Source organism: Dromaius novaehollandiae, chromosome 4 (genome assembly GCF_036370855.1).
Source record: "Dromaius novaehollandiae isolate bDroNov1 chromosome 4, bDroNov1.hap1, whole genome shotgun sequence".
Lineage (NCBI taxonomy): Eukaryota > Metazoa > Chordata > Aves > Casuariiformes > Dromaiidae > Dromaius > Dromaius novaehollandiae.
In genome coordinates this window covers 39327044-39353087 of record NC_088101.1, presented here as the reverse complement: position 1 = coordinate 39353087, position 26044 = coordinate 39327044, and the positions used below count along the sequence as shown (strand labels likewise).

The window sequence follows — 26044 nt, the reverse complement described above, 5'->3', positions numbered from 1 at the left end:
TTGGCTCACGGTCAATTTAAGCATTTCATTCTGTTAAATTATTAGTGAATGTGAACAAATCAGATTTCTGGTGCATGCGTAAGAGCTCAGCTTAACATGGCAAAGCGCGAAAGTGAGTATGCGCAGGGTTGCTCACCTTTGTCCTGCCCGTGCGTGGCTTGTATGCAAAGCAGAAGGTAGTTGAAAGGTGAAAGTTCAGAAATGCTTTGAAAGGGCTTGACTTACCAAATAATCAGACGTATAAATACCAATGATTCTTGTAACTAGCAGCATTTTACTGGAGGATCCGAGCACAGGAGACCGTCAAACAAAGAAGTGGTATCTTCCCTTGAAGCTAGTCACAGTTGTACCACTCCAGGTACAGTAGGACGAGGTAGGCTAAACTAATCTAATAGTTTGCCGCTGCCGGAGGAGCGATCTCAGTCTCCCTCTTATGTCAGCGCAGCTGCTGCTGCTGCTGCTGCTGGTCTGACCTGTTGGGGAGCAAAGCCACCAAAGCTGTTGTTTCCTGGCCGCCTGGGCTGAGGTACTTGGTGGCTGCTGCAGGTCTCTCCCGGAGCCCTTGCGTTGGCCCCAGTGCGTATTAGAGCCTGCGCCAGCCAGTTCAGGTGCGCTAGCCCGGCAGAAAGCTCTTTTTCTTGTTCACCTCGACGGATGGGATTCTGCTAAATGAGCTTTCTGGAGTGGTTTGCTATGGGATCTGATGGATGTTGAAGCTGGCACAAGGAAAAGAGTAAGAACATGCAGCCGGGGGGAGGTCAGGGACCGTGCTAGCCAGGAGTGAAGCTGCAGCCTGAGCTGTTAGAAATCTGTTTGTGTCTTTTTGCTGGATTAGTTTTTTTAGCTGGTTTAATGAGCTGAAGAGGCTTGCTGACGTGGTAAACAGGTGCCAGAGCTGATGTAAAGCAGGGAGCTTGGAGATGTGAGTGGGTGAGATGGGAGCAAGACCATCCTTCTCCATAGCAGTAATTGTTATAGACAGCTCAGTCCTCTGGTTTGACTGCCTCTTTGCCCCGCTGCATGTCATGAAGGTGAGGTAGTTTTCTCTGAATTCAAGAAAGCTTTTTAACAAGTGTGTTCTGGAAAACTTGGGAAAAGATAACAAATAAAACAATTTGAGAATCTTCTGATGGAAAGATCCTCCCTTTTTGAAATGCGGACTTTTTTTTAATGAGAATATGTGAAGTTCAGCACATTGTCACAGAAGAAGACAGGGAAACCTTCTTCCTTTCCTGTTTGACCTGCTGGAGCCCCAAGCTGGACTCCGGAAAATCCAGGCTTTCTATTAGGCTGCTGTCATGCCACAAGTTGGCATAAAATAAGTGGCTTATGCGCTGCTGAAACATTGATATGTTGTTGCCTTCTCTCTGCAAAAAATGTTGTTGACGTCTTGAAGGATCAGATCAATTTGTAGTGATACTTCTACAAAAATCTAAACTCCTAACACTCATTGTTAAAGCTTGAATATGAACTACTCTTTAAACACATTCTGCATCGCTACGTTGGAATGGATGTCTGTACCTACTAAGCTTGCAACAAAAGCCACGGAGGGGATCTGTTTCTACAGAGCTTGTTGTGGTATCAGGGTTTTAGACTGAGTCATCAGGAGGAGAGAAAGGGCAGGGAAGCACGGAACAAAGTGATAGGGAGGAAAACTATGATTTATTCTTTAGAAACTGAGAAGAATAAAAATAGTTGCATAGATTCATTAAACTGAATCATCTAATCACCTGCTGTGGAAAAGGAAGCCAGTCTTGTTGGAAGCCTTTAGGTTATTTTACAGCAATATAAATAAGTAAAATCATGTGATGGATTTCCACCCTGTTGTCCCTTATTTCTATCACATGCAGTATTACTCTAGGAAGGAATTGAGAACACTGGATATTTATTGCATTTTTATTTAGTATTTTTAGAGGTTTTGTTTAGTTTGTTTTTAACAGAGTAAGTGGTGTGGGTACTAAAAAAAACAAAAACAAAACCCACAAAGTAAAAACTCTTCTTCCTGTTAGACTTGCAGGCTGTATCCAGTCTAATTTTGGACCTGGATCTGGTGTGCTTTCCCATTTTGACTTTTTTCCTGAGTTCTGACTAAAATAAGTGCAGGGAAGCTTGTACTGAGTATAGTAAATCTTAATTGTGAACTGCATTGATTCGTTACGTGTCTGTGCACATCCTTTCAGACAAAAAAGGATTGCCACATTAGGACTGTGAAATAATCTCAGTATTCTGATGTTATCTCAAATGCACTTTTAAAAAAAAAAACTATTTAGTGTCTATATTGTTTTACTTTCAATTCTGGTCAGTATTTCTAGGGGAAGAATAGCCAGTTATGGATGTGACAGGTGTTCCCTACCATTAAAAAAAAAATAAAAGCCAAATAGAGATGTCAATAATGAAATTTATTTGAGTTCATAATGAAGAGCTATTGTGATTTGTACTTGAATGTGTAGTTAAAAATACAGATGGTCAGTAATACAAGGAAAGGCTTTGACTTAATTTAATATTGCTCTTTCTTACTTATCACAAATGCCTGTCTGTGGTTTGTTCCCACACAGCGGCTGTAAATTTTACAAGTGACTCTTTGCTACACTGACTTCTCTGCTTATTCTTCTGTTTCTCCATAGTATTTCAAATGCCATGGTTCTCTGGCACCTTTTCTCAGCTCTGGTGGGAAATTTTAGATTATGGGTGAAATCATTAGCTTGATACGTTGTCTGGTTTTGGTTGGTTTATTGGCTGGGTGTTCTGTTTTTTGCCAGAGCAAGATCTAGTTCAGAGCTGGATCAATTCTTTACACTCCCACATCAAACTTGTGCTGACTTGTTTTGGAAGCTGAGAACAGAAGCTGTGTCCAGTATAACAAATGAAGGTTAAATATTTCACTGCTCAACATGCTGAGAAATTACAGGGGTGCGTTTGTGTAGTGTGTCTGGTGAAATTCAGTGAACAGTAATTTGCAGGCACTGTAGACTTTTTTTGAATAAGTTAAGGATTTGATACAAGAATGCTCAGTAGCTGTTCCCTTGTCAGTGCAAAATATGTGCTTGATCTTAAGGAAGAAAGAGTCAGATGATTTCAGATTCTTCCTGAAGTTCTTAAGCCTGAGACTAGTAAGTGGTGATCTCCATTAGGGCTCACTGGATCCCACCATTAACATAACATAAACAGCTTGGCATTAGCACTTGCCAAGGGTGCACATGACTTCAGAGCAGAGAGTAAAAGAGATTAGGAGAAAGGTGGCTCTGAGAATTAGATGATCTATTTTTAGTATATATGTTCTCAAAATCTTAACTACATCTTCTATAGAAGGAGTAGAAAGATCTGCTTCTCACAGAACAGAGAAGTCAGCATTGTTCAACAGGTAACTTAGCCATCTGCATGCTTGTGTCCTTCAGTGCTCATCTGGAAATTGTTCTGCTTGTCCACAGCAAGGATAGCCATTTATTGCCTCATATTCAGAGGGAAAAAAACCCAACAGAACATATCAACTGTCCTGAATAAATTCATAAGGTGTACCTATGATCTGCTGGTCTGTCCATGTGCACACAAGAAGTCCTTTGAAAGAGGCCTGAGAGGAGACCTTATGGGTGGCCCTTTTTTTTTTTTTTTTTTTTTTTTTTTTTAAATCATTTGGATCGTGGAGTTCAAGAAATGGTAGAGTTGATTGCCGACTGGGTATCTCTTGCCTCTTTCTCCTGGGCTTCTCTATCTTGTTTGTTTGTGCATTCCCAGTGCCTAGTGCAAAGGCTTCAGTTTTGGTAATTGCTTCAGGCACTACCACAGTAAAACATTTAAAATATAAAGAGCACAAGTAATCTATAATTCTTCTGTAATAATCATTAACTGGTGCTAATATGTTGTATCATGTAATATATTGTATCATGTAAGCATTAAAAAGATTACCTGACTAGGCCTTTTCCAGAGCCCATTGAAGTTATTGCAAACATTTCCACTAATTTTAGCGGTCTTTGAATCTAGCTTGTTGAAGTAAATTTAAGATACTAATTAAAGCTTTTGTACAAGTTAAATAACATAGTCTACTTGAAAGTTTATCAACATATCTTGAAATTCAAGTGTACTGTCAGTGTGAAGAAAAAAATTGCTTGCAGTTATTTGGGCAAGAGTATAGACTGAGCCGCAGAGTGTTGGGTCTTCCAAAGAAACCGCTATTCTACAGGTGAATGCTGCTCTAAGGGAAATAACTAAATAACTTCTGATAGTCAACAGGGTGATCCTGTTAAAGGGCAAAAGAACAAAAAAGACTTAATGTGTGATGAAATGGATCTCCGTCGCTTAGGTTTTAGCTAAAGCAAGGCATAAAAATATACCATTGCAAAAGGAGCACTGAGACTGCAGCCAGAGAGTGTAATCCGTGCAGTTAAGACCGTCCAAAGACCATGCTGTTAACTGCGCGTTGCAGGCAATCATTTCCTGTGATGGTAACAAATAATGAAACGAGGGTGGTTGCATAAAGCAAGGGGATGGACTGCAAAGGGCAGAATGAGTCTTTAACTTTGTCGCAAAAGGTTTCTACCATAGTGGTGGTTGTTTGAGGATAAATAACATTTATAAACATATTTGTTAATATTTACTTTTGACAGTATAGCCTTGCTTTAAAGGAAACAACAGAGAAGCAGAGTTAACCCTCTCTCCATTAAAAGTTAACATAGTTCTGAGTGTGCTGTTTTAATAAGTATCTCGTAACAAGAAAAGAATTTTTTTTATTTTGATAACACTTAAAGCCATTTGATGTAGAGGTCCTCATTTGATGCTTATTATCTACATTTACATATAGCATTGTTTAATTTCTTTACTCTGTTTTCATTTTTGTTGCCTAGAGCATGGAAGCGTTGGCTGGCAGGACCTCTGGAGGTCACCTAATCCAGCCTTTTGCTTGAAGCAGGAATGTTGTCAACATTAGATCAAGCTGGACAAGGCTTTGTCTAGCTGAATCTTGGAAACCTTCTGAAAGAGCGGGGTTTGCAGCCTCTGTGAATAACCTGTTGCAGTGCTGCACTGCCTCCTGGAAAGGGAATTTTTCCTTGCGTTCAACCTGAATCTCGCAAGCCACAGTAGTGACCATTGCTGCTTGTTGTATCGTCTGCTAATACCAAGAAGAGTTTGTGTCTGTGATCTTTTTAACTCCCCTTCAAGTAGTTGTGGGCTGCTATTACATTGCTCCTTGGCCTTCTCTTTGCCAGACTAAAGCAGCTCAGCCCTCTTAACCTTCTTACAGCGCAGTTCTGCCTTGCTTGTTTAGTTTCTCAAACCATAGAAAAATGAAGTGAAATCATCACCCTCACTACTAGCAAAGATTTTTATTCTTCTCTTGAAAGACAGCGCACACCAAAGTTACCGAAGCATTCCAGCAGCAGACTTGGGAAGACAATATATTATCTGTTTATCCGTGGCTTGCACTTGGCAAGCATTCTTCCCTGCAGTGAAGGACAAAAAGGAGTTTTGAGGGAGTGCTTTTAGCAAACATGAAAGCATAGAGGTAGTGGCTGATGGCACTTACCAAGAAAGCTTCCTTTTTTTCCCCAAGGTTGTATGAATTTTCAAAGACACAGGGTTTTTATGGGTATTGATATTTTTGAAATTGATTATCTGATGTCATGCTGTATTATACTAACTGGTTCAGATGATGGTGGTCATCAGTGGAGTTTTGTATGGGTTGGATAGCTTATTAGAAAAACATTAGTTTGGCATTCTGACTTGAGAATTCAGGATCTTTTAACAAGACGTAATTTAAAATGAGGAGCTTTAAAGATGAACTTAATTGGTTTATGATGTCTTGCATACATTACAAAACAAATCTCTGCCTGCATTCTGTGTCTGTATACAGCTGGGTGTGGGGCCAAATCCAGAGGGCCTTAACCCTTTGAGTTGAAAGGCTGGATGAAAGCAAAGCTTGTGTTTTGATCCTGAGTTTATGAAAATGTCACACTGTCATAGTAGAAGCTGAATGCCACAGATCTTATGTTTGAAACTCTTTCCTACTTTTTTTTATTCCAAGCTTTTTAAAGGGATGTTGCGTTTGTTTTGTGTATGAGTCACCCACTCAATCAGCTTTTTTAAGCTTTTGGACAAATGTGATCAGATCAGAACATGCTGAAGATCTCAAATGATTAACATAGGCACTCCTATAAAACGGATTACTAATAGGGTGTATCACCACAGCCATTCAGAGCCCTAGTATTGGTTCATGTGTGCCCCATTGTGGAAAAAGAAAAAAACTTTTGGCAAAAAATTTGTAATTTTCAAGTCCTTAGGAAAGTCATACTGGATCAGACAAAAGGTTCATCTAGCCCAGTAACCTGTTTCTTACATTGGCCTCCTGGAATTTTACAGAAAATATGCAAGAGCTCTCTCCTAAGATTTAATCTTTACATCAAGATAAGTTCCTTCCCTTCTGCAGTTAGTGACTTAGCATCTTCTTGGAGGCTGCATCTGGAGTGCCATGTTAAATAGTTGTCATTGGATTTGTCTTTCATGAATTTCATTTCTTTCTGAATCCACTTATACATTTGATCTTCAAATGTTACATGGTAGTAAGGGGCACAGCTTAATTACACAGTGTATAAAATCAATTACTACTGTTACTTGCTGGTTGGTATTTTTACTAGGTGCTTGCTAGTTCTTAAATCACGATGATTAATTTCTTACATATATTTTTCTTGTTTAATATAATTTTGAGCATGGTGATTTACCCTGTTTGAAAACTGTAGGTAAATTTTCAAGTACATGTTTCCTTAAAAAATAAAATGGGTTGTAGTTTTACCTTGAAGTATGTTTCCAATCTGTTTTTCTTCTAAATGGAAAATTGGATGCATGGAAAAAGCCATTTGATACGGGTTTTCTGCTTCAACTCTAACATTTTGTTTCTGTTTGTGGGAAGTAAGCTAAAATTAATATGAATTGTTTTCTTAAAGTGACAAATTTATATTTATCATTTACTCTGTCTTGCATTAAAACATGAGCACTCTATATTACAGATCTACACTTGAAAATTGATACAGGTTGTGCACATCTGTGTTAAATCAATTTCTGAGAATTTTTGAGTGATCCCTGTGCTGTGATGTTGTTGCCTGATAATGTTGGGGCCACAGAACATAAACACCTGGAAATACGCTCAGCATTTTAGCTAGTACTTTGAAAATGGCGGTGTCAGGTGCTCTAGTTGAATCTGTTGGCAAGTACTGTAAACTTCATCACAACTCATAAAGCAACCTTTGCAAGTATGTCTTAAAAAAAAAAAAAAAAAGCCTGGCGACCTTAAAACCTGAACAGTGAAGTTCAGCGAAGAGCGGGGTGCCTGCTGCAAGTCAAGACGGTGCTTGGAAGTGACCCTACCAGAGGGGACATGTATCACTGAGTGATGAGATGGGATAGTGCTGCAGACCTCATGTATCGAGCAGTCATGGGTGTAACTTAATGGTGACAGAAATGTATTTTTCCATGCCAGTGGACCGACCAGGCTTGCTCTAGGAAATGCGTGGTAGCTGCTACTGTGACACTAGGCACTCTTCGTTTCTCTGAGTCCTGTCCAGTAGTTTGGCACTGGTGAATCAATCATCAAGTGCTGTTTAATTGAGTTGTGTCATTATGAGACTGTATTCCTGGCATCGCAATAGTGCAGAAATGCTTTTTAGTGTTGTTACAGAGGTTGGATGCCTCTGATGAGATCTGTAGGCTTTTCTGGTGTGTGCACAAGAGCAGGATGAGGGAAAGGAGAGATCTGGAGCTCATGGGAAGAGAGAGGTATTTCTCCAAGGTGTGCAAGACTCTGGGCTGTTCTGCGGTAGGTGTGGGAACCTTTGTTCCCAGGCTTTCTGGATGGTTATGACTTTGCCTTGTTCATCTAAAGCTACCCTATGTTTTTTAAAGCCTTTCATTGGACAGTGGAGAAGAACTGTTTTGTGCCACCTTGAGTAGCAACAGAGTGAGAGTGGATTTTGCATACAGAAGCCTGAAAAATAGGTGCATTAACCTGATGTCGAGGCTGAAAGCTGCTAAGAAATTACTTTTAAAATAGCTGCTTTCTCTACAGTATATTTTTTGAGAGAATGGAAGGAGGTGGAAGCACAATACTAAACATTTTGACAAAAAAAAAAGGCTTTGTGAAACACTGTAATTTCTCAGGAGCTCAGAGACGGATGCATTCAGCCCTTACCTGAAGTAAGGGGCCGCATGTGAAGACTGAAAGGTGTATGTTTGTGATATGGGTGGCTGTCTGTAAAGCATTTCTTAGAATTATGACATACAGCTTTTATTTTTATGTACAAAGAAGCGCAGTATTTTAATTATGATTAATGTGTGTATGTGGTTTGTAACTTGCGTTGAATTCAACGTTTTCAATTTTTAAACAACCAGTATACCAAGCAGTGTGTTGTGTGCTGTATTTGTTTTTGCCGAGCATGCATGATGTTCTTACAAGGTTGTGTAAAGGCCTTGTGCTCTAGAAGGGTTGTCTGCTTCTTTGCCATCTCGAGGCCTGTGTTTGTATTTCTTGACTTGCTATTTCCTTGTTATCCATCTCTCTTTTCTTTCTGTCTTCCCTTTTTATGAAATATTGTTGTTTTTCTTCTGTTTTGGAGATTGAGAAGACATCTGTATGTTCCCCACTGGTTAGGCAAGTGGACCTGTGATCAGAAGTTCATGGCACTCGCTTCCAGCAATTGCATGTTTCTGTCTTTTCATAGTCGCTGAGGACTCTGTGAATTCCCTTGGTGATCCTCTGCACTCTGGTGTTTGTAAAGGTTAGCCAGGACTTCTGACATTCTCCCACTGTGTGAACTCGTTTCCTTTTTCAACTTTCTATCTCATATTGTCCTAAGATCCTAATTTAGTGCTGATCAGATGGGCCTGCACATCCTCATTTTCCCATGGACCATGCTGGTGCGCAAGACGTGACTACTGTGTGATCAGACGTACTGTACGGACACACCTTCTACATGAGGTAAAATCGCCATAAATGGAATGCAGCTCGACACAGCGTGGAAAGAGCACCCTGGCTTGTGGTCAGGATGGTCCTCAAGGACCCAAAGACACAGAAGTACACAGATGGCTGCTGGAAGTGACAAGGAAGTCTGAGGTACCTTAGAGAGGATTTGGTAATGTTTAGCATTTACTTTGGGATGGGATGTGGATAAATTCATCTCGCATCTCAGTAAAATGTGTTCAGAACGCCACGTGATTCTCATCTAAAACTATCAGTTTTGAGTGCATATTTCTTCATTATCACATAATATGCAGTAAAATATGACGCATTTGAAGGATAGACAAGTGCTTAGCTGCTTCTTTTGTTGTACCAGCGCTCCATAGCTTTTGAGCATATGTTCAAATCTAATGGATCAAGGTAGGCTCAGATTCCAATGACTTACTGGTATACCAGCAACATTAAGCAAATCCCCCCCCCTTTTTTTTCCACCTTCAAATATGATATTCTTATTTAATGACATTCCTAGATCCTGTAATCTTTGTTTTACAATAAAATGCAAGAGGCCTGAAGAATTTTAGAATAATCCATTCCGTGGTAGTGGTGAAAAATACGAACTTGCTCAGAATTTTTTATTTCCATGTGGCTGTCATGCACAGTTACTAATGTCACTGAGGGAAAATCTTTTGTTAATAGGCTAATTTCAAACACATTTTTGTGGAATATCAGTTCTTGTCACAAAATCCTTGAGGCTTAAGTGTCTTCTCTGGTTAGGTGTGTTTATTTGTACTGGGTAGACAGTTTTGGGATTCTGTCTCATGAATATTGACAAGACACCACAAAATAGTCCAACAACAAGCTATTGAGTATTTCAGTGGTATCTTAAGAGAAGTAAATGTTAATTGCCTGCTATATTTCTTGTATTTTTAGAGAGAGTCTGTTTTTTATGGTGGAGTGTATTACAATCTGTTATTTTAATACGGATTTTTGTTTCTCTCTCTCTGTCTCATTTCATTTCTGTGTTCTCCAAATTCCTCCCAAAATACAGGCCTATGCACTCTCCATAATATCTAAATTCTGGATGAATTTATGAAGGTTTGGAAGCTGTCTCCCCTCTGCTGTTGATGGGCCCACAGTATGAAATAATCTAATAGTGACTAAAAAGGTTTTTTTGTTTGTTTGTTTTTAAAGCTGAACTAGTTTCCTGTGTCACAGAAGTGGGAATCTCTTCAGCTGCTATCGCTGTTCAGCACTTTATTGTGAATCCATGTCTTGACGCTTTAATGAGACGACTGCCAAGTTACAGCTTCCAAGTACATAATACGTTAAACCACACTGAAGACATTTATTGTTGACGTTTGCCATCTCATCAATAAGACTATATTGTTTTGGGTGAACAGGTTCAGAAAACACTTAATTGCCCCAAAATCGGAGGGGGGGATTGTTGGCTGTGCGAGGGAGGGAGGTGAAATTTGCAAAACGTTTCACATCCCAAAAGAGATCTTCTTTATATACGATCAGCATTTCACAAATGGAGATTCCATCTTTTGAAAGTAATAAGGGTGTCCTTCCGCAAAAATTGTAAATGACTACCTGAAAGGCATGTAACAAAGGCTGTTTCTACAGCGTGTGGTTTTGTATTGGGTAGGTTGAGGGAAATTGCTTAAATTGTGGAAGTGATATTCCCCCTCTATCATAGCCTGAAATTATCCCTGTGTGTGGACAGGAATGCACAAGTTTAGGAAACTGTCATTCAATAGAAAAAAATCCAAAACAAACAAGCCACCCACCCTGCAGAAAACTTAAAGTAGTTCTTGCTGTATTATTTTTAGAAAGCCTTTTATCATGTTTGGCTTAGTCACTGAGACAGGAATATTTCTCTGCATATATTTTTGGTCTCCAGGCATAAAGTTTGGCGAAACTCAGTATGGCAAGGAGCATGTTCTGACCAGTAGCTGGTCATGGGGCGTGTGCTGGTTCACAAGCAGGAGAGAGCTGCTGGAGAAATCACTGAGGAAGGAAAGAACGGAATACATTTAGATTTTGAATTCTGTGCATGGATGTTTATAAGGTGCTGAGGAACCGTGAGATAAGGATAAGAAACCATGAGTTTACCCACACTAGTCTGACTAGATAGCATTTATTGTCAACCTGTGGCAGACAGACCCAATGTAAGGCCCTGAGATGTGCTGCCCTATTTAAGGAATTGGCAGAGTCTCTACAGGCATGCTAAATGTCTGTTTTGGGAAGAAAATGATAGTGCCCTACCATATTCTCTAAAGGTAATTTCCTTTTACTGGAAATGCTAGCAACTTCAGAGAAATGATTTTGAAAAACAGAGCTAACATTTCTGAAATACCTAGAGAGAAAGGTATTTTGTGGTCATAAAGCTCCTGTTTATCAAAAAGTGTTGAGTCAGTTGGTACTTTCCACTGTGAAAGTATGGAAATTAAGTAGTAGGGTTCCTCTCAGCACCCTGTGTGATGCTGGTGGGGTGTGGATACGCATGTCTGCCTCAGCACTGTATACCTAGTTGAAATACATCATTATTATGTTGCACCGATCAGCTGGAGTAAGTCTTGTCTAAAGATGTGCTGACTTATACCTTCAGAAGTCTTGCGTTTATTGGAAAAACAGCTTCAGGAACGATCGAGTCTTACATTTTCTGCTTGAACTTTAGAAAGTGCAAGTGTTGTAATGCGTGCATGTGCTGCATATGTTTGATCTTTGTCATTCATGTACTGAGAACAACACCAATTTCAGGTGTTGAGGTTGGTCTCAGCTTAGGTTCTCATAACATGGGCCTTTCTGAGGGGCAGGAAGAGCTTACGTAGTCCAGTTCTTCTCTCTCTGGTTCCTGTATCATGTCCTCTCTCATGTTGGTATGTATGTTTACATTGATGCAGAGATGCCTTTGCCATCACAGTGCAGGAGTGACATAGGAGCAAGAAGGAGGGGGTAGAAGGAGAAGGCCAGAGCAGCAGCTACAAACCAGCATTAGTAGCACTGGCAGCCATGGTCTCGCTTGTCCAGTAAATTCACTTTTCATTTGTGTTGTATAGGTGTGCAGAAGGCTTTAAAGGTGACTAGTACTAAAACCGGCAGACCAATGTCATTTTATTGGGAGGGGAGAGTAATGTAATTTTTTTTCTCCCCAATTTACTGGAAGTTAGCGGCATACTGTAGAATTAAAAGCAGATGTAAAATCTGTCTGCTTTTACAGTTTTGAACTTTGCATGTGTTCCTTTTCATGCGCAGTGTTCTGGTTTTGTGGCCTTTTGGAGTGAAGAGAAATCTAAACATTAAATTAAATGAGAAAAGTTTCTTCCATGCCTCTCAATCTCTCCTCATGTCTTCTGCCTTTTAAACTACTGATAAGGGACTCTGCCGGTACTATACTAAAATGCAGAGATAAGTGCTCGGTTTTATGGGGTTTATTGTGTAGCAGCTCCTAATCAAATTGAGTGAGGCTTATAGCAGATTCTATACAATGGAATTAATTTGCATTGTTATGACATCTTACCTGAGAGAAGTGCTGTAAAGAAGGAAGAGTCACTGTGGGCCTCATTCTGCCTTAACAGAATGGAAGAGAAAAAGATTGCAGTACCAGTGGCAGTTATTGCTCATCTTGGTGCAAATAAAGAACGAGCGTTGAAAATCCCACACAGATGGAGGAGATCTTTTGCCTGAGAAACATGCAGTTTATTTTGAGACTGGGCCCCATGTACACTGACGCTCTCAAGTGGAAATTTGGGGTTCTTCTGACCTGATACAGTTGGCTAGCTGGGACTGTTGCAACGTTTAGCTATGATCAGCTGGGTAACAGTGAAGGTGCACGTTATTCAAATAGTGGTAGGAGCCATCACATTTCAACATAATGCCTGTAACGCTGCTGAATCAGTCTTAATATCCGTCCTTGTTAAGGCCTGAAAGCTAGCAAAAGTATGCTCGTGGGGGATTAAGGCATTTGGACTATGGGAATTACCTGTTTTGACAATATGAATTCTACGTGTATTTTGGTGTTGGCAGCACTGCTCGGGAGCCGGCTGCTCCTGTTGTCTGGTCTAGGCAGAGGTTTGCCATTGCTGCAGGAGCGTTGTGACAGGCATCTCGCTCTACCGTCTGCTCTGAAAACTCTGCCTGGCCATCATGCGTAGCGATGGAGACGGCTGGTTGCTCTAGCACGCATGTCCTCCTGCCTTGCCCCCTCTGGTGGCTGCTCTGTTCAGGACCCATGATCAAGACGAAAATACAGTATTTCCTAACATAGGAAATGGTACCTTCTCCCTTTGTCCTCTTGAGCCAATTCAGCTTTAAGAGCGAGCAAGTTGAGGGATGGGAATAAAAGTAGGAATTCTACCTGTACCTTGGGGTCTAAGTGCACTGGATGTTCCCAAGTCACTTTAGAGGTTTGAAGCAGCAGAATGCATGTTAACTTTCAGTTCATTTTTCAACAGCACTTGATGTTTATACTTAAATTTTTTTGAAGTGAGAGCACACTTTTCAGTTGAAGTCACACTTAGCAACCAGATACTTTGAAGAGTCTTGGAAAATAAACAGAGAAAAACAATGGTTCTTCTTGGTGTGAGTTGCCTTTCTTCTTTTCTTTGCCTGTCTTCCAAAGACAGGAGAGGACGACTTAAGTGCTATTGTTTTCTGCTTTGTTGGTGATCTTTCTGGCAAAAACTTAAGCTGTTCTGGGTTTGAGGAGCACTGAAATAACTTTTTGTCAGTTATTTTTCTCCTGATGGTTATGTTTATGTTTTCCTTGAGAAGAAAAACTGTTCTGTGATTTTAAAAGCAAACAAACAAAGAGGATAATTTTCCCATGCTCAAAGGGCAATAAAATTGCCAGTTAAAGGAACCTGACCCTTTTGGAAAGCAACTGTACTATGACATTTCTATCTTCTGCTTAACCTTTGAGTGCTGAAAAAAAACACATGCTAGTGATGGTATATACACAGCACAATTTTATAGAAATGCGCTAGATTTGGAGAACAGTGGTGTAAGAGCAGCAGATCTTTGTGTCCTGGTGTTGCCCTTGACTCTTCTGCAGTATTTAAAACGTGGCGCCTGTCTTCCTGACCTCAGCCAGAAGTCTCCAACTTCTTCTGCCTTGTCTGTTCTGCTCGCTAGGTCCTTGACTTCTTAGGCTATATCCAGCACTGCATGCTGAATAAGGGTAATACAGTTCTCCTGCATGGGCTGTATTTGTAGAAGAGCAGCAAAGGTTTTGTAAAGAGCAGATGCCAGTATCAAGTGGGGAAAATCTCTTTAAGTCTGGACTGCAGGTGACTGGATGGTCAAGTCTTACAGACCGAGAGACTGCAAATAGTGTCCTGTAGGGACAGCCTTTTAATTTGATGCTTCACTTCTCTCTTGCAATGGACTGTTGCTTGGGTGAGAAGATAGTGTAGTTCTGTTTGTGACTTTAGACTCTTGTGCTGTAAATCCCAACATAGCTTCTCGTTTATCTCTATAGTTTAAAAACATCGGTATGTGTGATTGCAGTCAGGGCGTAGAAGGCATGTGTGTCCTATCAGTCACTTCCCATCTGTTGGAACAGCAGCGCGTTATACGGTGTATACCAACCTTTTAGATGTGTCAGTGTGGTCTTTTGCAGGTATGTATGAACTTGTTCTGCCCATATAGTGGACTCGTCAGAACAGAGACTTATCTGAGCTGAAAACTGCAGTTGCAGTTGGCTTTGTTTACGGCTGTGCAGCTGAAGCAGGAAGCGTTAACCGGCCGTGTGGTTTTTGGACCGGAGGACAAGCAGAAAGGACTTTTCCCTGGCTGTGGAAGAACCATCTCTGTAGCGTATGTCTGTGCTCTTCAGATACGCCTGAGCTGTCTGAGCTAGCTGGCAAAATCTGCAGCGGTAAAATTAAAGACGTGATAGCACTGCACCACCACCAGTTGTCAATAGATGGAGAGTAGATCTGCCATGCTAGCACAAAGCCCAGGCTACGCACAGTTCTTATATAAATGCCAGGTTAGGGTGATGATGATTTTTAAAAGCATTGATTAACCAAAGTAAACTTACAGTCAAAATGATCCAGTCTTCTATCGCGTGAGTATTAGCTGTTTAGGATTTTCTGGTTTATGTGACTATAACTACATACACAGTAAGGAATTGTATTACTTTAGCAGCACAAAGACAGTGAAATGGTACAAGTTTCGTGTCTGCAGAAACTTGTTTCTGTAAGGTAGTAGCTGTCACAGGAGACAAAACTTTGCCTGTAAATTTCTGTGCCTGAGTGTGAGATTTGCCTCTTTCTCATGTGCACCCGTATTCTAGGAGCGTGTGGTGTATTCTAGGGTTGTGTGGTGTGGGACTTTACTTGAATTGGTGCTTGTATGTAATGCCAAAACAGCATCCAGAATATCAAAATCTAAGCTCTGAACTGAAAAATTCAGTTCCTTCCAAGTCTCTCGTTATGCTTGATACTAAATCAAATTTAGAAGATTGAATCTATAATCACCTTAAGTTTGCACAGGGTTTATTTTCTGCTTAAAAGTGCTAATTACATGCTAGTAGTGTTACGTTTCCCTTTGTTCTTTTTAGTGAGGCCAGTGTATGTACGGATGATGTGCTTTCTCTAAATTTAGTGGTAAATAAAACGTGTAAAAACAACCGTAATATTTCCCGTTTCAGCAGTTCAATAAAATGAAAGGGTGAAGGGAATCGCATTGATTTCCTGGCTGACCAGGTCCCGGTGGTGCGGACGGGCTGCAGTGGCTCTGCCAGCAGGAAGCGGGCTGTGGAGAAGAGCTGCGAGATGCTGTGTTTACATGTTCTGGGACTCCTTTTCTCCCTCTTCACTGGCACATTCACACTAATGTTTTAGAAGTGGGAAGGTCTTGTCTGAGTCCTGTTAGATCATGGCTGCATAAATGCCGGGGAAGCATCGATAACACGCGACAGATGGCAAGCAGATTTAAATAGGAAGTCCTGCCTGGTTTTCAGTGCTCACAGGTAAGGGGGTTACATGAGCAAGCGATAAGGATGGAAAGAGCAAGTCTTTCTGCGTGTGTTTGAACAACTGCTGTTGTAACTCTGATGCGAGCTATTATATGCTGTTTCTAGCAGGGGAGCGCAGGATATGATGGAATAGAGATGGCTCTAAGTCGGAAACGTAGTAAATTGTGTATTGTGTGGCTGTAACAGCTCAATAGGAGCACCTGCGGACAGAAAGAGCACTCAATATTTCTTTGAGCGCTGTTGACGTACAGTAATTTTTTACGACTTCAATCAAAATGTAATCAAACGCAAACACGTAGGACCGGAGAGGAAAATACTTCTTCTATACATGAGTCAAAACTGTTCAAGCAAATGTGTGCTACTAAGAGAATAAATTTCAGTTCAAATGCAGTGCTATAAAGTTCAAAATACAGTCTGTGAATGTGAAATGTCTTCTTATGAAGTCTCTTACTCTTCTGTATAGCCAAGTTTTTCATTAAACTGTTTACTGACACAGGGAAAAATAGCTTGGTTTCTAAAAGACACAGAGGGGATGAGAAGCAAAACTACCATGATTAGTGGAGATTATCTGCAGCTGTAAAAACATCCTTCTAATTGCACAATGGATCTTTTTATTATAAATGATTAAAAAACCCCTCCAGTTTTAGCGTATATGTATTTCAGGAGCACACAAATCTCACTTACTTATTTCAGGTAGTTCAAAAGTCATATGGTAAGAGACATACCGGACCTTTCTATATGAACTGATAATATGTCAATTCTGATAACACAACACAGTGGTTATTTTATAACGCTCGTATGATAAATTTAAACTCTTTTACTTGGGATAACTATTTTACACTTTTGCATATCAGAACTTTCAACAACAACAAAGAAAAAGTTTACAAAATAAATCTAGACCTGGCTTTAGGAACTGTTAAATTATGCAGTGGAAAAAAGTTTACCTGAGCTCCTATGATTGTACCTTGTAGATTTGGTTTGCTGGTCGGTCTTGTTAGTGCAAATAAACTGCTTGAAATACTCGTTGAATAAACAAAACTCTTTCTGAAAACAGAAGAAGATTTAGTACCTAGAACACCCAGACGTCAAAGAGTTAATGATGGGGCTGCGCTGGATTCAGTGTATTTGCAGATGTTGCTGCAACCAACTGCTAATTTTTCTCCCATCCTGTCGGGGAACTCTGCCAGCCATGATTCATGGAATGATTTTTTTGCGCTGAGTAATCTGTGGTTTTTCTTTTTTCCTTTTCGCTCTCCTTTAGTTTTACCCTAAAGTCCTATTCATTTCAGCTAAAGGGAGGGGAAGCTTCCAAAGCATTAATATAGAACATTAAATACACTATGTTTTCAGAAGAGGAATTTTAACAAATGTTAAACTTCCAGTAATTTTACTTTGTCTTGAGCAGAGTAGTCCAGTGCAGAAAAACAGAATTTTGCAACAGAATCAGTTTTTGTTTTTGCTAGTCACATGGTATGACAATTCTTTAAGGCTTCTGTATTAGTATTGCTAAAGAACATCCAAGTTCTGTGCTGACATTATGCCTCCTTTCTCACAGATCGCTCTGAAAGAAATAAACCAGACTGCCGCTCTTCAGGGTAAGAACTGTATTCCTGTATTTATTCTTCCCCTCCTTTTTTTTCTTAATTCATTCCATAAAAGGAAAAAATAAGGAAATCAGCCAGAAAAATAAAAATGCCATTCTACTACTTCTCTGTTTGGTAACAGTGTGAAAATACCTGAATAGCTTTGTGTTAAAGGTAATTGTTATTTCAAGGAATTAACAGGTTTTACTACACTGTAATTGTGTGCACTTAAAAACCAGAAGGCTTGTTTGTGTATCACATGCACAAAGTTATTTGATAAAACTGTGATTTAAGACAAGACGCCCTCGTGACTTTTGCTTCTGTATGCTTTGGAACATTCGATTCTGTAGCAGGGAAAATAATTTTTGATTCAGTCAAGATTAGCAGCACTTGATTATTTATTCCATTGACTCTGATCTTATCATACCTAAAGTTTCAAGATTGGGGAAAGCAAACAAAAGGGCATTAAACAAAACATAGACCCAAATATTTTATGTTGATTCAGTATTTCCACCAGCAATTGGACCTCCAAAAGCTATTGTTTTGCAAGGCCACGTGACCCCCTACACATCTGAATATTATGTAGTCGTCTTCTTTTTATCTCTTTTTCTCATCTCTTCATCTCTCTCTTTTTTTTTTTTTTAACCCTCTTTCTCTTTTGCCTTATTTCTAAACTCTTCTGCTCAATCTTCCAGCAAGGAATATGATTTCTTCCATATCCTGTGGCCAGTAATGGGGTTTTAATGAGTTAAAGTGATAGAGCGCACCAGCTAGAGCCAGTTCCCCCCCCCCCTCTTTTTTGAAGTTTTCACTTGAAACCAAAAGCAAAGTAAAATCTCAAAATTTTTCCATGGAATTGGCATTTCAACCGTGGACCAGCCCTTAAAATAAGATACTGCTGTAAGTTGTCTGGATTACAGGTTCCAAATTCTCACATGAAACGTACAGAGAAATTAACAGTGTAGTATAAGTTGCTTACAGTGTTGAGGAAACCGGTCTTTCATTCAATAGTCTTTCATTCCTGTCAGTAGTGTAAGTGTTTTCTAACTGTATCTATGTGTCTTCTGTCCCCTTTTCAATCTCAGTAGCCATTGTGTCATGTTATTTCTGCTTTCTAGGAAGAAGAGCCATTGTTAACAGGATAATGTGGCTTTGTGCATGCCTTGCTGCTCCTTCTAGGCCAGAGCTATTTGCCTTAGTTCAGTGACATACTCTGCTAGTTGATACCGCCACACTCTTAGGTTCATCTCTTGTTATAAATGGAAGCATAATCCTGAGGAGACAAATTGCTGGGTGAGATTCTTATCCCCACTCTGGCCCCAGACATGCGTCTGGGAAAAGAGTTGCAGCTGCATGAAGACCAGAGTCTCTTGCTGCATAAGAACTGAGAGACAACCAAGCAGTGAAGTATGCAAGGCTTCATTAAAGTGCAGTGCAGCACTGCTCATGTAACATGGGCAGCAATTCAGAGTTTGAGTTACATTGGGGACCATTTTGTGGCTTATGCCATTTTTTTGATGAGCTAATATTCCCCCAGTCATCTTTTCTCTGGGAGCAGCTCGTGACAACAGAAAGACCAAAAAAAAAAAAAAAAAAAAGGGGGGATCAAAGGCATCTCATCTTTTCTTTTCTTCCTTAGGTTGCATGTTCTGGGATGCATCTCTTCAAGATGCAACATAAAGTCCCTCTCATGATCTAAAGTGAAACAAGCTGACACTGCAGGTCATCATACCCAAACTCAAGATGTAATAACAAGAATTTCTGCATTAGAATTAGTATGAAATAGTTAAGGAGAATATGGGGATCCTAGCTGACCACATGAAGGCATAATGCAATGAGCCTTAAGAAAGGCAGATATCCTAAGATGAAGTAGTGGGTGTAGATCTTTCCAAGTGAGAGCCAGAGAAGTAGCAATTTATTTGATACAAAGCTCTGGTGGGATCTCCTCCAGAAATCTGTGCGGGTCAAATCATGAATATGGAATGGTGGAATAGAAAGAGCCAAAAGAAGCCTAGCAGTCTCCCCCAAAGCTCCCAAGGCTAAGGATTTTTGATCCAGAACATGATCAGCTCAATTAAAAAAAAAAAAAAAAAACAAGTAAAGTATGACAATATTTCTTGTGATTGCAGAGGGCTGAAGTTTGTCCTCTCCATCACTGCGCTCTTATGTTGCTGTGTCTGTGTATTTCTATTTCAGCTTGTGCTTGAGTGTTTACAGTATGAGGGATGAAAAGCTCATACAAACACTGAAGCAGGAACAATTTGAAAACTTAGCTCGAACACGACGCATTTGCAATGACTAGTAGATAAGAAACTGTTTTAGATAAAGGTGTATAAACTGTCTTAACATTTCTTTTATCATAGGATGATGCCATTTATATTATGCAGGATGAAATTTATTTAAAGTGATATCAAGGACTCTGACAAATATTCTGGTTTTATTACTAGCCTATCAAATGTTTAGTATGGGAGAAGTACTGAAGGAAGGGAAAGTATTCTGGGGATGATACTGGGATCTAGCATGCTATTGGAAAGAAATTTGCAGCATGAATGAATCAAAGACCATAGGTAGTGGTTTTCAAAGAGAGAAATAGATACCAGATACTGCTTACAAAATGTGCCTTTGATACGCTACCTTTTGCCTCTCTTATGCAATTAGCAGCCATCTGCCATGAAGGAGAGTTTAGATACAGTGAGGAGTGAGGAGTAGCAGAACAGGGCCTATAAGTACCTTTTTTTCATGAACCACTCTTCATTGATTTTTAATAAATATTAGCACGTTGGTAAGATCAAATCAGACATTCCCTGAATCCAAATAATACCTATTGCTATGTTAAATTGTTATCTAGGGACATTTGATTTCATGACCTGATATTAATGGTACTTCAATTGTTAAATTTCAGGCGTTATTAAAGATGTCTCTGTACTGGCAACAGTGATCTATAGTTACCATTATGTCTTGATTTTACTGTCAGGGTTTTCACTATTAGATTCAGATCATGCACTGTTATAACCCAGGTCAGAGTTAGGTCAAAAGAAGTATACTGTTTAGTGTGAGGCCTCTAAACCTTTTCAAACTGAAAATTATATGATAGTAATAAAACAGAAGATTTGAGGCATCTGCGTATTTGCAGTTAATTCCTGAATATGAGGAAAACTGGTAAAAGGAATGGGATTAATTTCACTGTTTTTTTTTTTTTTTTTTTAATGGATTACAAAATCTTGAAACATAGTTTTGTAATGTGATATAACTCATTTTAGGTATGTTGTTTTCAGTTTTATTGGATTTGGTGAGTCAGAGGTAGACATTTAAATAAGTTGTCCCAAGAAGGATCTGTTTGGCCAAATTCCATAACTTGTTAAAAAGGCTTTGGCCTTGGAGGCGAGAGGATGAGGGTAGAAAAACTTTGGAACAGTTTATTGGGACATGAAGTCAAGTAAGAGATCTTGATTTTTAAATCAGGTAATTTACTGTGCAAATTTGACCTCAAGAATGGGAGAGGGAGGAAAATAATAGGTTCATTCCCAGAATGGATTTTAGACATTATTGGCACATAGCCTACCTGCTGTTTTTTTTGTGATGTACTAAAGTTCTTTTATGGCTAGTTGTCTGCATTTGATTGGTACAAAATTTGGCCTCGTTTTTTATTTAAAATAAATCAAGATGACAATACCAACAGACACAACCTTTCTCCTGTTCCTTTATAAAGAAGCACTTGAAGCTGATCAAAGGGGCTACGAATTCTTTTAGTGAGTAGCCTATCAGAGCTTCTGATAAGTCAAGCTGTGATTTCTAAGAACGGTATTTTGTATCTTACTTTGTTTTTAGTGTTTTGTGTAGCAGAGTCTCAGTAGTGAAAGCTTCTCTACATTTTTGTTTCCTCTGTTATATGATGCTGGTTTGGTAAAATTGTGTTTAGTAAATATTACAGTAATGCTCTGGCAGTATCTTAAGAGTGTGTTTTCCTAGAGCATCTCTGAAGCCTCGCCTGTTAATTAAGATCTTACTGCTTTAACAGAGCACGGAGGCAGTCTTAAGGGACAGGCCTGACAATGCAGTGGAACTCTGCTCACTTTCCAGTTAAATTGATATGCTCTTGAGGTCTGAAGAAAACAGCCAGTATGAGGATATTCTGTATGGTAGCCAGTCAGTTGATAATTCCAGCTTTGCCCATCTGAAGGTGGAATACAAGAGTCCTTTCTTTTCCCCACAGATCTGTGCTAGCTCCTAAGCCTGGAAGCTAGGGGTTCTTGTTTGAAACCTTCCACAAGTTGCTGTTAGCATTTTCGCATCTAACAACTTGAGTTATTTTCTCATCAGGAATAACTTTGCAGCTAATTTTCTCCACCACATAACAGATAGTGTTTATTCTAGGTAAATTAAAATCCAGGTTATTGTGTTGGAATCGGGCATTGGAAAGGGTGAGAGTTACTCTTGTAACCCGAAGACATCTGATTCTTTGCTGTGTGTTAGGCAGATGGACAGTGTAGAGAGACTTCTGGTGCTACTGCTTCTTCTATACTGAGAAATCACAGAATCACAGAAATGTTAGTCAGAAGGGACCACTGGAGGTCATCTAGTCCAACTTCTTGCTCATAGTGGGAAGACTGCTAACAGTAGATCAAGCCAGCGTTGTCCCTGTCTAGCCAAGTCTTGAAAACCTCCCAGAGAGAGAGATCCCACAGCGTCTCTGGGTGACCTGTGCCAGTGCTGCGGTATACTTACTCCTAGTGAAGAAATTTTTCCTCGTGTCCAAGCTGAACCTCCCCAGCTGCAGTTTGTGGCTGTTGCCCCTTGTTTTGCTGTATGCTGCTGTGAAGAAGAGTTTGCCTCTGTCTCCTCTGTCTCCTGGCAATTAGATTGCCCTTTGCCACCCAAAGAAGCCCAGCCCCTTCAACCTCTCCTTACAGGTCATGTGCTCTGACCATCTTGATGACTGTCTGGTGGACATCCATGTCTTCTCAACATCCATCTCAGACTGGGGGATGCAGGTGTAGCCTCACAGGGCAAAGTAAAGGGGAATAATAAATCCCCCTGATAAGCTGGCTGTGCTGCTTCTGGTGTTGCCCAGTCTGCAGTTTGCCTTACTCGTGTGTGCAGTTGATTCAGATTCAGAATGGTGTCTCCTTGTTACTGGCTGCCAGATACCTGCTGATAGCTAGTCCTGCCCTTTGGGCCCAGTGATCCAGTTAATTTTCAGCCCGCTTATCGGCTGCTTGTCTGTCCCATACTGACTCAATTTCCAAATGTAGGAGACGGTGATGAAAGAACCAGTCAAAAGCAAATTTTTTGGTTCAAACACTAGGCTACTTACATCCTGAGAGACCAATTTCATTCTCTCAAGCATCCTGATACTTAGTTTTCCGTTCCTGTCACTAAAAAGCCCTGTATTATCTGCTGGCAGTGTCTGCATTACCTTGTCGATGCAGCTGTTCCATCTAAAGGAATATTTCAGACTTTTCCCCTTCCATCCCATGTTACAGGTTGCTTTACGGATCCAAAGTTTGAGATCTTGCTGATCCCTGTGAAGAGGAAGGAGAAGCAATGCATGTGTGACAAAAAGCGAGCATGAAAGCCTTGAATATGATGCAGTGTTGCATTTAGGAGAAAGAATGCATGTTGGGGGATGACCTTTGTTTTACTTTTGCATTCTTATTGCTTATGTTTAGCCCTTAGGATTTTTAAGACTAGATTGTAGCAGATTAGTCTTTGTCTAAGTGTACGTTTAGGGTGTGGAAAAGAGAAAGATCCTGCTTTTGTACGCTCCAAGTAGGTCATCAGAAATTGATTTAATTAAAAAATATCTTTCCAGAAATTTAGTTTCCTTCCCAAACCCTCAGGGTGCAGTTTCACAACTGCCTTGAGCTGAGCTAAGCCTGTGCCTCTCCAGAAGGAGCGATCTCGTTCCCTCCTTTGGACTCGTATCAGTGCTCATGTGCTTGGTTGGATCAGAAGGCTGATCTCCAAGGGAATAAAATAGCTGTCTTCATTTTACAGATGAAGCAGGTTCAGCAGAGGGAGGCAGAGTGATTTCTTCCAAGTCGCCCAATAGATCAATGGCAGAGTTGGAAGTAGAGGCTCGGTGCCATGACCTTGTTGTTAGTATCTAAAAAGTAGGATCTCGATGGCTCAAATCTAATTTTTGTGTTTTCAGAGCTGAATTTTGGGTTCAGTCACTGAGAATACAATGTAATCCTACTGCTTAAATGTGGATGTAAACTGGTGTAATTGAGACTAGAATCTGCTCACGCGTTGTCCTTTTGTTTATCTTGGGCTTCTGGTAAACAGCACGTGCAACGAATGTCAGAGCTATGCCTCCTTAGCGCACAATAAGCTGGAGCAATTTTGTGCAGCCTGTTTCTTTGGCAGCTTCCTTGCCACAATAAATCACTATGTTTAATATATTCTTTGCAACATTAATTTTCCATGTTCGGTTTGTACTCATTTCTAAAGAAGGAGAAAACCCCCCGACAAAGCCGAGGAATTAATGGCAGATCAGTTCAACTTAAGCGTTGGCAATTAGGGAGCTTGCGTGTGCCTGGAGCCTGTTGCTATGTGTGTTTGTTTTTAATACCACTGATTTTTCACTGTGGTGTTGGGGATTTTTGTCTATTCACCTTGCAGATAGTGGTAAAGAGTTACTGCAAAGGGAGCATCCTAGCCAGTGTTCCAGATTCCTTATTTCTAAACACAGAAGAGGATTTGTTTTAGTGAAAACACTGTGTTCCTGGTTTCTGGGGAGGGAATTTTGAAGGACTGGCTGCTTTGGTGCCCTGTACAACTACTTCCATTGTCTGGGCTGCTCACCAGCGCCTTTTTGTATGTTCAGGCATCATCTGAGGCAGAGGATAGTTCAGGAAGAGAGGGCACATGGGAGCCTGCAGCCAGGCAGCAGTAGGAGTCACGAGAGATGTGCTTCTCCCTGAGGTGCTGGTGGAGCTGGGTGCTTGAAAGAGACGTGGACCTCGTGAGAAGGATGCAAGGCATAACAAAGGTGAATAAGTGAATGAGGTGGAAAGCACAAATGCTGATTTATAATGGAAAATAATGCTGAGAATGAGATGGTTGTTGAAGGAGTAAGGAAGAAAGGGTTCACTCTCCTCTTCATTGAAAGCACTGCAGTTTTCCTTTGGGGGTCCTGTGTACACGAGCAAGTTTTCACTGTCTCACCACTTGTCTGAGGAGAATCCAGTAGAAGGCACTGAGGACCGCTGAAGCACAAGGGTGCTCTGCTTGTCAATTAGGGGAATTATCTGGGGCATAAACAACTGTGAGAGACCTTAGCTCTAGAAAGGGTGGTTTCAGAAAGCACACAATTACACGTTGCAGATACTCTGATGGCTGGACATTCCTTTCAAAAGTCAGTTGGGGAAGGTTTCACTTTTCCCCTATAAAACAGCAATAATTCTTTTCAAAACAACCAGATGGCTTTGTTTTTCAACCCTGCAAAAAACAAACAAGATCTGAGGTTGCTGGAAGCTGTGAGGAGACCTGGAGTTCTCTAAGTACTGTGATGGGCCTAATCAATCAGGCATGGGTATAATTCAGCTTCTTTATTATTCTTTCTTTCCAAAGACACTTCTATGATAAATAGCACATGAAGTTCATCCAGTGGGTGGAAAAGAGAGCTGGAAGAGAATCCTTTCCAGAGGTGTTTGTAGTGCTCTCAAAAAAAACAGTAATGCTCGTGGCTGGAGGAGGAAGTGAAGTGAAGTGAAGTCCATGGGAGAGTTTCAGGACCGAGACGGCAGACCGGGGAGTTGTGAACTGCCAGCTCAGAAGAGGACGTAGCTCGGGGTCTTTCTGAAACATTCTCATGCTGATATTTTAAAAGTGCTAAAGCTGATACTTGAGTTTTGGTTTATTTCCGTAAGGATTTGTGTAGGTTTCTGTTTAAACTCAGGTTAGTATCTGTGTTTTCCTTCATCTCTGGAATTTGAGTGGGAGAGTGCGGTTTGCAGTTAAATTGTGTTGGTTTCCACGGCCTCTTACTCCGATGTGCACAATAGGGAAGAGATTGTTACTTTTTCCTTTTTAGTCTCTCTTTGTGTACTGCTTAGTTACTTTGCTATTTTATGGTATGTTATTCTTTGTCCTCTGCAGAGCATTCTAGTATTGGTTATCGGTTACCTTAAGTAGCATCTGATTTTGGCAGGTTGAATGTGTGAGTGATTGATCAAATACTCTTTCAAAGCCTGTTACAGTTGCATTCAGACTATGTCATGGGGAAGAAATATTCCTAGCGAGGCTTGTCACCTGGGTAGTCTTTTCCTTGTTGTTATATTTCTATCTGTTGCTTGCCGTATTGATTGTACAGCTGTCTGTTAGGCTCTGATCCTGTCATTTGTGAGACAGGTTGCAGTCCTGATTTTGCTACCAGATTTCTCTTTTCAGAGGTATTGTGCTATTATGCTCAGCGTAAGTATTGCTGCTGTTTGAATTTAGGTCACATTTACCCAAGGGCTTTATCCTGGTTTAGTCCATCTGTGGCAAACCACAGGCTTTGCTAACCTAGGGGAAGGCCTTAGTGTAGACAAG

At 40.4% G+C, this 26044-nt stretch overlaps 1 protein-coding gene across 9 annotated transcripts in view; it reads left to right on the top strand.

Moving 5' to 3' along the window:
• SH3D19 (SH3 domain containing 19) overlaps positions 1 to 26044 on the top strand; it is an 85493-nt gene that overhangs the window by 1904 nt on the left and 57545 nt on the right. For 6 of the 9 annotated variants that reach the window (XM_064510808.1, XM_064510806.1, XM_064510810.1 and 3 more), the window contains exon 2: positions 17479 to 17518. In XM_064510808.1, coding sequence (XP_064366878.1) covers positions 17479 to 17518 — 40 coding nt within the window. Of the gene's footprint in view, positions 1 to 261; positions 374 to 15788; positions 15918 to 17478; positions 17519 to 25239; positions 25410 to 26044 lie in introns of those variants that run through there. The other 3 variants (XM_064510814.1, XM_064510815.1, XM_064510816.1) reach the window with 3 other exon arrangements.